General features: G+C 40.8%; 1 protein-coding gene across 1 annotated transcript in view; it reads left to right on the forward strand.

The window, feature by feature from the left end:
• LOC122555098 (uncharacterized) overlaps positions 1-13,924 on the forward strand; it is a 99,604-nt gene extending 85,680 nt beyond the window's left edge. Inside the window, exon 6 of the mRNA XM_043700777.2 lies at positions 13,186-13,924. Coding sequence (XP_043556712.2) covers position 13,186 — 1 coding nt within the window. The 3' untranslated portion in view covers positions 13,187-13,924. The remainder of the gene's footprint in view (positions 1-13,185) is intronic.
• The last annotated feature ends 817 nt before the right edge of the window (positions 13,925-14,741 follow it).

Raw genomic sequence — 14,741 nt, forward strand, 5'->3', positions numbered from 1 at the left:
ACGGCTCTGTGCGATGTCCGACTCTTCCGCTCTGCCTCTGCGCCAACTTTTGATTGACAGACCTGGCCGCCTTGCGAACTGGCAGTGTCATCAGTCTCTATTGTTTCCAAAAGCTTCAACTTGTTCCTGACGGGTACTTCTCCCGGGGTCTCTTGCACCTGTCTCCTCTCTGCCTTTCTCACCGTCTGCTCTCTTCTGCTCTCTTCTGGCATGATTGGTGTAATAACCTCGCTGAAGGTCTTGTCCAGAAAGATCTCATTCTCTCGGATGAGCTTAAGGTCCTCGAGTTCTTTCATCAGTGCTGCAATATGCTCGGTCAATAGCTGAATGTGCACACACATATACGAGCCAGACACACCAGAGTCGTTGACCTCCCACATCAAGCACGTAGCGCACTGAACCAGCTGGGCAGTCATGTCTTCCCCCTCTTCAACTGTGGCATAAACACTTCACTCAACCTCCTTGTCAAAGACTCCTGAGCTGAAGCCTCACTCTTCGATCCAAACTTCCTTAGACCCTCTTTTTGTGGCAAGTCTGTGGACTCTTAATTTAGGTTAGAGGAGGAGGGAGGGAGGGAGACCCTACTTTGTAGGACCTGGGGTTTAGAACACACCCACTCTAATAGCAATCACTTACCTTCCCGACTGGTTTTGCGCTCCGCCTGAACTTCCGCTCAGCTCCCGCCGCTCTCTGCTGCGAAAAGTGAGATTAATGTAAATCAAAAGTCAAGAGGACGTTTGGCAGCAGCATAATGAAATATGTGATTTGAATAACCTCCAGAGTGTATAGATCAATAAGGAGAAAGTGAGGACTGCAAATGCTGGAGATCAGTGTCAATGACTATGGTGCTGGAAAAGCACAGCAGGTCAGGTAGCATCCAAGGAGGAGGAAATCTGACATTTCAGGCACAAACCTATGATCAAGAATGAAGGGCTTATACCTGAAACATTGACTCTCCTGCTTCTTGGATGCTGCCTGACCGGCTGTGCTTTTTCAGCGCCATGCTCTCGACTCTGATCTCCAGCATCTGCAGTTCTCACTTTCTCCTAGTTGATTATAACCTTACTGTGAAGCCTCTTCCAAGAATGCCTACCTTGAAGAAATTCTCCTCCTCATTCGACATGGAATTCCTGATGAAAGGCTCATGCATGAAACGTTGGTTCTCCTGCTCCTCAGATGTCCCCTGACCTGCTGTGCTTTTTCAGTACCACACTATTCAACTCTGTATTGATCAATAATACATGGTATTTTTGTCAATTTATAAGTTTCTGTTAAAATGCCCCTAAAGAATCCAACAAAATCCCACATAAAAATAAAAGAGCTATAATTAACATGCTAGATTTGCAGCTATGAATTAGAAGGATTTTACATTGCATGTCCTAGTTATTCAGTATCCTGCCATTTCCAATTCTACATTACACTTTCACTACAGGAAATCATTATGGGAAGGTTAAGACTGATGATTATTCTACCCTCCACTCAGCTCAGAGTGAAAATTAGCACTCAGGGTATCTTTGGCGGTATCTTTGTTGATTTGTATTTTCATATACATATTCAAAGTACCAATAATCAGCTGATGTACCTGGACTAAAATAACATAATCAATTACTTATATGAGCTTATTGGTATTTGCAAAATTCTCTCCATGACTGACTCAGCAATATAGAGGGGCACCATACAGAGCAATAGTGATAGGAAATTTGATAATTAGAGGAATAGAAAGATGATTTTGCAGCTACCAACATGCATCCAGGATGGTCTATTGCCTCCCTGGTGCCAAGATCAAGGATAAAAACAATTACTGCAGATACTGGAAACCAGATTCTGGATTAGTGGTGCTGGAAGAGCACAGCAGTTCAGGCAGCATCCGAGGAGCAGTAAAATCGACGTTTCGGGCAAAAGCCCTTCATCAGGAATACAGGCAGAGTGCATACTTTCTCCCCACCCCCACCCTCCTCTCATTTATCTCTCCACCCTTCAGGCACTCTGCCTGTATTCCTGATGAAGGGCTTTTGCCAGACACATCAATTTTACTGCTCCTCGGATGCTGCCTGAACTGCTGTGCTCTTCCAGCACCACTAATCCAAGATCAAGGATAGCACTGAACCTCTGCAGTTCTCACTGATGGGTGAGGGCAGGGCGAGTAGCCAGCAGCTTTTGTCTACATTGGCACCAAAGGCACAGATAAAAAGAAGGATGTGGTCCTAGCAGGAATGTAAAAGTAACAATTGCTGGATTCTTTTTGTTACTACTTGCAAGTGTAGAAAATGGAACAGTTGAATACATGGCTAGAAATATAATGTAGCAGAAAGAATATTGGATTCCTGAGACACTGGGACCAGGTCTGGAGAGATGGAATGTGTACAGACTGGACAGATTGCAGTTAAACAGAACCAATATCAAATTTGTTGAGGAATGAATTGCTTATGGTAATGGAGAGGCTTTAATCCAACATTCGAACACAGAACAACTTCCATCCAGAAGGACTAGTGCAGCAGATACACAACAACTTGCAAGTTCTCCTCCAAGACATTCACCATCCAGCTTTTAAATAGATCACTGTTCCTTCAGTGTAGCTCCATCAAAATCCTTGAACTCCCTCCCTCACAGCATTAAAGAAATATTTTGTCATCTCAGTCCTAAATGATCAATCCTGTCTCCTAAGATTGTATCCCTTGGTTCCAGACTCGCCAACTAGGGAGAACACTCCTCCAGCATCTAGTCTATCCAGTCATGTTAAAATTTTACATATTTCAATCAGAACCCCTCTCATCCTTATGTACTCTGGTGAATGCAGGCTCACTTGACCCAATCCCTCCTTGTAGGACAATCCTGCTGTCCCTGGTATCAGTCTGGTCCGTCTCTGCTCACTCACTCTATTGAAAGCATATCCTTTCTCAGATCATAACTCCATACAGTACTTCGCTTGTGGTGTCCTCAGGTGCCTATATAAATGCAGTAAGATATCTTTCTGAAATCAAATCCTCTTGCATTGAAGGCCAATGTGCCATTTGAGTCTATTTACTTGCTGTCCACCTGCTTTCATATTTTCATTTAGTGTGGAGTATTCTTGTTATCCTGATGCACATAAAGGAAGATTTTAAGAGGTTATTTTTAACGTCTTCAGAATTATGTTTAAAGTAGATTTAAATTTATGGCTATTTTTTCTGTTTAAGCCTAAGTGAATTCTCTAGATCTGAATGATCACTTTTTGACTGTTACTGTAACACAGTGTTATTAGCTTAACTGTTCCTGTGCAAGGTTGTGCTTTGAATGTGAAACATGTCTGAGGCAAGCATCCTCTTTTCATGTTTAACATAGCAGATGTATCCCTTGGTTTGTACCTTGAGGGGTCTTTTAGGTTTGCCAACATAATATGCCGCTATGAAAAGAGCTGATGTAAATACTGCTTTGTTCTCCCATGGAACGAGTCCTTTGAGTAGCTAAGAACATTCTGAAATCTGAAGCCACAAGAAAAACAACAAATTCCAATGTTATGCTTGTTAAGATGTTTGCTTAGTCTGTTGGGGATTCATTGAATCTACGGCAGGACTGGATGTGCTATGTGCATTGTTCCTTTGAATGCTCAGAAAGGGCTCAGTTCCAGTGTCTTTATACTAGTTCCTTTATGTCACCTAGATAAGTATCATAAATTAGTCTCAAGCTAGTTCTTATATGCTGCAGTTTCTCTTTAGCTGCTTTTATACTGCTGTTTTGTTTAGATTTCAGGGGACTGGCACCCATGAGGCAGTTCCCCTCAATTGGATGACAAAATCTGGCTTCTTTGCCCCAGTAACTGATGAGAAAGCTCACTGCCAGGATGAGAGAGAGCCTGGTTTAGTAATTTGAATATAGGCAGCCCACTCACAGATCCTGTTCTTCCAAGAATTTGTTCTAAATGAGCTTAAATGCAAAGCCAGCTTTACTGAGTTTTTTTTTATCACAAATAAAGATTTTAGACATGGGTGTTCAAGTGTTTCATAATTGAGGTTTATCTCACCTCATTTCTTGATGTAAGGTTGACTAATTGACCATGATTGATTGCAATTATGAGTCAACAGCTCTATCATCATCATCATGTCACAGAAAGCAACTTAAGCAACATGGCCTTTTACCATCAAAAGATTCACACGTTCCTATGTTCCTCCTATTACTCTTTGGCTTCTCATCTGACTTCTACTCTGATCCTGTTTTTACTGTCCAACTTGTCACCCTGCCACTTTGCAAATCATACCATCATCCATAACGTTCTTTTGCTGTGCACCATGAAATTCTTATGTTGCTGTGGTGCTGTTACTCATATTCCTTTTTCCACTTTAACCGTCAGTTCTGCTCTGTAATTGCCCCAGTGTAACTATGTCAGATACAAGTCAATATGTATTTACCTGTTTAGCTCCTCAAGTTGACTGGATCAGATGAAAATCTTCCTTGGAAATTTTCATCAAGCTTTGTATTACGGGTCTCATTCTGCTGTTTGCAAACAGAAGTAGATGGTCTGTGGAAATGGTGAGGATCAGCTGTTCAGGCACCAAGAGAAAGCTATGGTAGCAGAGAGAAGCTGTGGGGAGAGAGTGGAGTGAGATGATGCAAGTGTCTGTCACTGAAGAGAAGTAACAGAAGATGCCTGAGACAGCAAAGGCTCACACTTACCTTGTGCACTCCAAAAGAATACTTCTGCTTTTTCCAACCACATAATGCTTTAATATAGATGGTTCACTAGCTTCCAACAAGATTAGTTTACAAATATAGATTTGATAGAGAAATTAATTAGAGAAACAGAGTTAATGGTTCAAGCCTGGTATGACCCTTATTCAAAACTGCAAAGACCTGGAAAATGATTTTTTTGGGAGCATAGTAGTAAGTGGAACATATGGTGAGGATGCACAGAGCAAAAGACAAAGGAAATGCTAATGATAGTAGACGAACAATATAGATGTAGAACAGATGTAAATTGTAGATGCAAATAGTAGAAAATGAGTCAATTCTGTTGGGAACAAGACATGGGGGAGGGCTGTATTCAAGACAGAAGACAGTGTTTATCGCCTGAAGTTCTTAAACTTAACTTTGAACCCTGAAGGCTGTAAAGTACCTAAATGGAAAATGAACTACTATTTCTTCAGCTTGCATATGGTTTCACTGGAATACTGCAGCAGACCTTGGACAGAAGTAAAATGGTGTATTGAAATGGAAAGTCAGGGTCATTCTTATGACCTAGCAGAAGTAAACAGAACAATGAACACAAAGCAGTCACACAGTCTGAGTTTGGCCTCACTAATGGAAAGGAGACTGTGTTGTGAGCATTGAATACAGCAGACTAAATTGAAAGATGTGCAATTAAATCGTTGTTTTTCTGGAAGGTATATTTTTGGTCTTGGACAGCGAGGAAGGAGAATGTAATGGTCAAGGTGGGTGGAAGGATACAGCTTTTGCAATTGCATGGGAAGCTGCCATGCAGGTATGAGGAGATATTGAGTGTCAGTGGAGTGGTCCTTGGTGTCATCGAAGGAACAGTTCCAGTGGAATGATGACAAAGAAGGGGAAGGATAAATGTGTTTAGTGGAAACATCTTGCTGGAGGCAAAAGAAATGATGGAGGATGATCCTCTGAATGCAGTAGCTGATGGTGTGGAAAGTAAGGACAAAGGGAATCCTTCTTCTGAGAAAGAGGACATGAAATGAAGACAGAACTGCAGGAAACGGTTCAGACATGGCTGATGATCATCTCAAGTACATCTGAGGAGAAGTTTTGGTTGAGAGAAAAGGAGGACATATCAGAGGCACAGATGCGATGGAGACAGAGAAACAGGGAAAATGGAATGATGGACACACAGAAAGCTTGAGATAAGGAAAAGTAGTCAAATTGCTGAGTTTGTCAGGGATATTGATAGACAGCCAATCCCCAGAAATGGAATACATGTGTTAAAGAAGGGAAGGGACAAGTCAGAGACAGGCTAGGTGAAGGTGCTTGCTGCATCTACCTTTCTATGCTCATTGATTGGAGTACAAAGACACCCAGGTACCTTTGTACCTTCACAGTTCCCAATACAGCACCATTTTGAAATTAGTCTGACATTCATTTTTTTTCACATGAAGTGTATAGTTTCACATTTAGCCACATTGTACTGTATCTGCCATGTGTTTCCCCATTCACTCACCTTCCCGAAATCATTTTGTATCCTTCCTTGAATCCACCTCATAATTCATAATGCCACCCAATTTTCTGTTGTCAGCAAATATGGAAATATTGTACTTTATTCCCTCAGCTAAGTCATTTATATAAATTATAAATAGCTAAGGCCCAAGAACTGAACATTGAGGTACCCTACTAGTCTCTGCCGGCTGCTTAGAAACAAAATTCCCTTTCTATTTCCTGATTGACACCCAATTCTCAATCCAATCCAATTTAACACCCATATACATAATGCTTTAACTTTGCCCACTCTTATGAGGGACCTTATCAAAAATCTTCTGAAAATCCAATATACCACATCCACTGGTTCTTCCTTATCTATTCTACTAGTTATTTCTTCAAAAAACTCAGGTAGGCTGGCTTTGTTCAATCCTGTAATGTTTTCCAAATGTTCTGTTATCACGTCTTTTATAATAGACTCCAGCGTTTTCTCCACTACTGATGTTTGGCTAACAATTCTGCAATCTCTGATATTTCTTTCTCTCCTTTTTGAATAGTGGGGTTACATTTACAATGCTCCAGTCTGGAGGAACACTTCCATAATCTAAAGAATTCTGGAAGATAACCACCAATGCATCCAATATTCCCAGGGCCACTCTCTTTCATGCTCTAGATTGTAAATGATCAGACCCTGGTAGTTTGTCAGCCTTTAATCTCATTAATTTCTCCAGCACTATTTTCTTACTGATACTGATTGCCTTTAATTCAGCCCTCTCATATTACCAATGGTTTCCTGCGGTAAGTTTTTCCTGTTTTGTGAAGATTGAACCAAAGTGTGAGTTTGTTTCCACCATTTGTTTGTTTCCTCCATTATAATTTCTCAAGTTTCTGACTGTAAAGGACTTACATTTTTTTCTTTACTAATAGAGTTATAGAGTTATACAGCATGGAAACAGATCCTTGCATCCAACTCAGTCAACCAGACATCCCAATCTCACCTAGTCTCATTTGCCAGCATTTGGCCCATATCCCTCTAAACCCTTCCTGTTCATATACTCATCCATTTGCTTTTAAATGTTGTAATTTTCCCACATTCACCGCTTCCTCTGGTAGCTCGTTCCATACACACATCACCCTCTGCGTGAAAAGATCCCCCTCAGGTCCTTTTAAAGCTTTCCCCTCTAACCTTAAACCTGTGCCCTTTAGTTTTGAACTGCCACACCTTAGGAAAAAGACCTTGACTATTCACCCTATCCATTCTCCTTATGATTTTATAAATCCCTGTAAGGTCACCCTTCAGCCTCTGATGCTCCAGGGAAAAATGTCCCAGCCTATTCAATCTCTCCCTATAGCTCAAACCCTCCAATCCCAATGAAATCCTTTGAAATCTCTTCTACACCTCAAGTTTAACAACATCTTTCCTATATAAAGGTGACCAGAATTCGATGCAGTATTCTAAACGTGGCCTTACCAATGTCCTGTACAGCCGCAACATGAAATTCCAACTCCTATACTCATTGTTCTGACCAACATGCCAAATGACTTCCTCACCACCCTATACACCTGCAACTCCACTTTCAAGGAATTATGCACCTGCACCCTGGGCCTCTTTGTTTGTCGTTGCTCCCCAGGTGCATGACATTAACTGCATACATCCTGTCCTTATTTGCCTTTCCAAAATGCAGCACATCGCATTTATCTAAATTAAACTCCATCTGCCACTCCTCTGCCCATTGGCCCATCTGATCCAGATCCCATTGTACTCTGGGGTAATCCTCTTCCCTGTCCACTACGCCCCCTATTTTGGTATCATTTGCAAACTCACTAACCAGGCCTCCTGTATATTTTCTTTCACATATTTATAGAAACACTTTCTAGGAGTTTCTATGTTCCCTGTAATTTTACCATCTGTTACAAGGGCATTTTGTGTGCATGGACAAAGACTCAGCTCATTGCTTGGACCAGACTGCAGTTCAGATCCACTCGCCTGCTCTCATTGCGCTCACTGACTTAGTATCTACCTGGAAGATTGCCACCTTGATGCCTTGCCATGCCATACTATACATGTTAGTGCAGTCACACAGACAGGCAGCTTAACTTATTAGTCAGCAGTCTTCAGTTAAGGGAGTGTACTTCATGCTGTATGGTTCCCTGCTAAGTCATTCTCATACTTGTACGATGTGCTAGCACCTTACTCAACAAACACATTAACGTTCAGCAAGCAATGTTGCATCAAAGTCTTAGGAAAGTAGTCCTCACTGAAGTCCAGGGAGGCACCCATCAGTCCCAGCACAGTGAGCCTCTGATATCACTCAGGGTAAACATGTGACCTGTGGGGTTGCCAGACTCACTGTGAGGCCATTTAAAGGGAAAGAACAATACACACAGAGCTTTGCAGTGTACAGGACTCAAACTTGAATGGTATGTCATCCCTGGCAATCCTATTGCATTGGCTCACTGTGTGCTGCACACCTCTCTGCCCAACATTACTGACCACTTCATTCACACCAACACTTTTATACACAGAAGCCAGGGAAAGAATAGGGATGTTTGACCAGAATGGGTAATGGTGTCAGCAGAACCCATTGCCCTGTATACTTCCACATGATGCAGCAGGCTTTCTCAACACGGACACTGATCCATGGTACATCCTGTGTGGATACCAAGTTAAACATCATGATGGTACACATGAGTCAAACAATCAGGTTTATACAAACATGAGACTTGATATGCAGTGCAATTTCATCTGTGCCACCAACATGTCCTCAATAGGTTTCTTTATTTTTCTCCTTCCTACTGTGTTGAAAGGTTCAGCAGATGGAGTGGAGGGAACCTTTCCTGCAATGCAGCCTGTTGACTCAGGAGGATTGGTTGGGTGACCCCAGGGGTATTAGTGCATCACATCCTGAGTTGTCCTGCCAGAGGCAAGTGGACCCACCTTGGCTTGAACTTCCACAGGTCAGAGGGGTGCAGGCAGGATGGAGATGGAGTACCCAGCCACTCTGAAGTAGCCTGAGAGGAGACTTCTAGGGAATCTGTGTCTGGTTCCTCCATTTGTTGCCTCCTGGTACCACCCAATCTCCTTGTGAAGAAAGGGCACCAGGAATATTTGCCAGCTTCCTTGTTTCCCTATTGCCATGCCTTCAGTCTTGAGAACCAATTACTGGGGTGATGGATTGCAGTTGATGCATGTAGCTGCTGTCTTGCAGCTTTTCAGGATAAAAAGGGCCATTGCCTCCAACATATCTGCAAGCTGCTCCTGTATCTCCCTGTCCATTTGGATGAAGTCCCTGATTGCCAATACCACGGGAACCTCTCCTGCCTGGGACTGAACAGTACCTGGTCTCTGGCAGACCTCTGATTGTCAGAAACCTGGGACGTTTCTTCCTCAGCAAGCTATGGAGCTGTCACTGAGAGGTGTTCACCAGATTATGCTCCCACTCTTCCAAAGGCTTACACTCCAATCAGGGTGTCATAATCTGAGCTTGTGGAAGGTGGAGGAGGCAGCCTTACTGATGCTTCATCCGAGATTTCCGTATATTCTCACTCTAAAACATCAAGGTGGTGGCTTCTGACATAGCTGGACATCAATGCACAGTGAACATCCCACTGCATACCTGCAAAACAAAAGAGAAAGAAGACATTACAGCCAGTGGTCTCGATATCCTTGCAAGTGCAATCCTGGTCTTCTTCAGATAGTCAGATACCCTCCATCTGTACTTGCCTTATCTATCTTTCTACAGGCCACCTTCTGCTGGAAGGAGAGAAAGAGGAGAATTGAACAAGCTGAATGTGAATGGAATTTCTGCTAGAGTTGGTGGAAATGTGGTAAGGTGTTGCAAGACAGTGAGTAGGCAGTGGAGTGGTTGTGCAGAGTTCATAGTGTGGTGGAGGGGTTGAGAGTGAGTCAGGGAAAATGTTACAGGCAATGGTGAGCGTGCTAGAGCATGAACATTGGTGGATCAGTAACAGAGTGAGTGTGAGGTATAAGTTAAAAAAAGTGTGGCATTTACCCTGGTAGAGCAGGGAGGTCATTGACCTACTTGTGGCACTGCTGGCCATTCCTCCTTCCCATGGAGACCATTCTGAGAACGATTTCGAGCTCAGACCAAGCTGCCAGGATCTGGTGACATGTAATTCTCTGCACCATTGGGATCTCCAGGCCCTGTTACAGAATTACTGCATCATCTTTCCCGTTTCTGGTAAATTCATACTACATTTGTCAGGGAAAGGACCAGGCAGCTGTGGTTAGTGCTTGCTTGAAAGTACAACAGCCTTTTAAGTACAACATGGGTGCCGGGGTGCCAGTTTTTCAGTAGATACCTGTTGTATGGCATGTTATTTTGAGAAATGGTTAATGGTAAGACAGGGCTAGATTGGTCAATAGGGCCACCATTGGGGTAGAATATGTAATTAATGAGGCAAGTTTGGTAAAATATGTCTATCATTTATTGATTTGCAATTATTTTATGTGTAATGATCTCAAACGATAACAGAAATTGCTGGGTAAACTCAGCAAATCTGGCAGCATCTCTGGACAGAAAGTAAGGTTAACGTTTTGGATCCAGTGATCTTCAGTTTTGAAGAAGGTCACTGGACCCGAAATATTAACTCTGCTTCTTCTTCACAGATGCTGCCAGATCTGCTGAGCTTTTCAAGCAATTTCTATTTTTGTTTCTGATTTGCAGCATCTGCAGTTCTTTATTTTTTTTTTCTTGTGAGTCATAATCCCAACTGATTATAATACTGGACAAATCAGATCCCAGAAAGGCTTGATAGACCATGTATTCATATTTTTGAAATCGATTAACATGGTGGTTAGCTGGTGAAACATTCACATAAGGCAGATATTCTTCAACAACAAGAGTTTACTACACAGAAGCAGAACAAATAAACAAAGCTCTATGGAGGTAAGAAAGATCTTATCACAGACATTAAAACAAAGTTTCTGTGAAGTGAATCTTATATTTTTGGCCAAGTGTCAGTTGCGTTGAGTTTTCTAGAAGGCTTATTAATATGAGGGCCAGTGAGATAGTGAGGAAAGATTGGATAGGCTCAGATTGTTTATCTTAGAGGAGTAAACGTTAACAGGGACCTGATAGATATGTATAGGATTATGAAGGTGTAGATAGGATGGATAGAAAGGCACTTTTCCCATAAATAGAGGTTTCAATAACCATCGGGCATAGAATTAAAATAAAATGTAGAAGATTAAGAGGGGTTTTGAGGAGAATCATTTTTTACTTAGAGGTTTGTATGAGGCTGGAATTGTCTGCCTGAAAAAGTGGTGAAAAGCACCTTGGTTCAGTGTTTAGATATTCACATGCACTCTCATAGCCTCCAGGGTTATAGTCCAAATCTTGTAAATTGGATTTGTGTAGTCAGATCTTTGCTGACTGGCACAGACATGATGGCCCAAATGGCCTACTTCTGTATTCTATGAGTCTATGCAAATATACCGCTTCCATGCCCACATGCATCCAATGTTTTCATAATCACTTCTTACAGAATCAATCACTTCCTGGCAGGTCTGACAACTCATTAATATATCATTGAAACTTCCATAACAAGCAAGGAGACATTGAAAATATTCTCCGTTAGAAAAGAAACTGCTCCTCCAAGAGCCCAGAAAAAGCTGAAAATTAAACATTTGGCAGTTTGTTCAGCTCACATCATTGACACAACTGCAAAATAGTCAAATTATGAATGCTGGGCTTTGATCCAGCAATGACTAATGAGCTGAGTCCTGTAAGAGGCATTGAAACAACCTGTATATTGTTGCCATGGAAGACTGATGACTTTAGCATTTCTCCTCATAATCTTTTTTTAAAGTGTTCTTCTCGTACCGATGTGTTTCTTCGCACAAGTTTAATATGCCTGACATTAATTAAAGTTTCTTTTGTAATTGATACAATCAATGGCTTTGATTGACAGGTTTATGAGAAGGTAATCAGGTCAATGTTCTATAAAGGGGATGTTGAGAGTCTTTTCTTTAGTTCCCACCTCAAGATAGGTGATCCCTTGTGGTTAATGGCTCCCCAGCTATGAAATATGTGGTATTTAACAGAATGGCTCTGGCTCTATCAAAGTTGAATGAGAATTGAAATGCTCACCTTGTAATGGAGCCAACAACTATTACATATGAATAGTGACTGTCAAACAAAATTCTGGAAATGGGATTGGAGGCAGGAATTCTGGATTCGAATCCAGCCTGCTATTTTTGAAGTTTCCTCCACACAAATCTGGGTCATTGACTAAAATGAGAGAGAATATGTGATGGTTTGTGTAAAAGGAGATAAATTTGCCAGTGCCCACTTTATATCCCTGTGAAAGTTTCATTTTAATTACTTAGACTGAAATGGAGATTATTAAAACAAAAAAAAACCTTGAGCAAGCTTGTTTCACTTTTGTGCAAACTGAAATGTAATGCCCCAGTTTTACAAAAAGTTCTGACCACTCCGTTGACTGATGGAAGTACTCAAATAGCTTTATTGTAAAATTTTATCTTGGTATTCTTAATTAATTAATAAAATTGTCCCATTAGTTAAGACAGAATAATAATTAAGCTATTAACAAATTAATGTTCTCCATGGAGATAAAAAATATGAGGTACTGTAACAGGAGAAAGATGTATAATGTTAGCTTTACACCGGAAAAACTAGTTGAAAATTAAGACCTTTTAGTTCATATGTTTGTATGTTAAAATATGTAGCACTATCTCAGATATTGTCATAATCCATTGACTAATAATCTGAGCAATATTATGATACAGCTGCAGTAACAAAGGTTAGCTTCAAACACTGTTCATAACAAAGTCAGATAAAACCAGTTCTTGTGATAAAATTGCTCTGAAGAGGTTGAGGATCATCTGAAATTCTGATATCCAACGTTTTTAATACAGTGATAAATGTTATAATTAAAGGAAGTTGTGATTTCACTCCAATCATGTTCTAGTTTGTGTTTTATTTGTAAGAGGCAGAAATATAGTGATATTGAATAGTCTGTGAATAGCAAGTATAGCATAAAAATTGAAAGTCAAACTTTGTATTTTCACAGAAAAGAAGAATGACAACGATGGCTTGATAACCTATCGGATTGCATCACATGCCAAAATGTCACAAAGGAAAACAGCATACTTTGACAGGAAATTCTGCAGACAGAAGTTACATGTGATAGAACATTTTATACATTCATTTTCAGTAACCTAATTTCTTTAGGTGGTAGTTTATCTCATTGCTAAACCTAAACTGAGGAATGTACTACAAACCTCTGACACTTGGTAGTCATTTTTTAAATTTGAAATACTGTAAAGTTAACTTGAAATCATTTTGAATAATGTGATTGATTTACAATATTTACATCTTGCTCAATTCAGTGTATTTAATATTCAGTACAATATGTTTTGTTATACATGCACACTTCTAGTCAGCCCAACACAGTGGTAAGCTGTGGTTGCTGGAACCACAGTGAGACAGTTTTATTCAAGTTGGTTTCATCCTGATTTACTAGCAATCATAGAGTGGCTGTTTATCTGATTTCTTTTGGTAATCTTTAGACAGCTGACATAGTGGGGTGGGTGTGGTGGATTCCATGCACTTGCTTACTTATATTTATTCATGGACAGAAAAAAAATACAGGGCTAGGGCATAAAGCATTGGGTGGGGACCCAGTGGGCTGAATAACCTGTACTGTAAACAGTTTATAATTCTGATAACTAACTTCAAAGTCAATTCTAACTGAGAGAGGGAATTGGTGATGGGGTGGAGAGGTGGTTAGGGTGGAGTGATGGAAGGGTTTGCTGGTAACAATCTGTTGAAGTTCTGGATGTAGGTTTGCTCGTAGAGCTGGAATGTTCATTTCCAGACGTTTTGTCATCCTATTAAGTAACATCGATAGTGGGCCTCCAAGTGAAGTACTGTTGATAATTCCTGCTTTCTATTTATATGTTTGAGTTTCTTTGGGTTGGTGATGTCATTTCCAAGCCAAAGAAACCCAAACATATAAATAGAAAGCAGGAATTATCAACAGTGTTTCGCCTCGAGGCCAACTGAAGATATTACCTAGTAGGGTGACGAAACATCTGGAAATGAACCTTCCAGCCCGACGAGCAAACCTACATCCAGAACCGCAACCTGAGCTACAAATCTTCTCAAAACTCGCTAAAACTGTTGAAGTCTCTGAGGCATAAGCTCTTGAAATTCTACCTCCCAGGCATCAGTTGGATGCCCTGACTGATCATTCTTACTGGCTTTGGATGGGATTATGTCACTGGTGACAAGTGGGTGCCAAAATTCATGAGTTAATCAGATAGTTGGGAAACAAAGGATTGCTGTGACCACACAAAGATCAGGAGGTCTGGACCAAAGATTTGACTGTAAATTGATAACCAAAGTGATAACATCAGTATGTTTCATGTGTAACATCTGATTATTTATACCCATTCAACTCAATGAACAGAATAATGTTTGGAATGAGAAAACATCTTTCAACTCATCAGCTCATTGTTTCTTCAAGTATTACAGAATCTGTCCTCTCCTAGATCTTACTTCACTTTCTCATAGCGATACTTGTACCAAATCTATAGGATTAATAACTTTTTGCTCTATTTTAAA

This window comes from Chiloscyllium plagiosum, unplaced genomic scaffold (genome assembly GCF_037043375.1).
Source record: "Chiloscyllium plagiosum isolate Xiang-an unplaced genomic scaffold, Cpla_swu_hap1 HiC_scaffold_12, whole genome shotgun sequence".
NCBI classification, from domain to species: Eukaryota; Metazoa; Chordata; class Chondrichthyes; order Orectolobiformes; family Hemiscylliidae; genus Chiloscyllium; species Chiloscyllium plagiosum.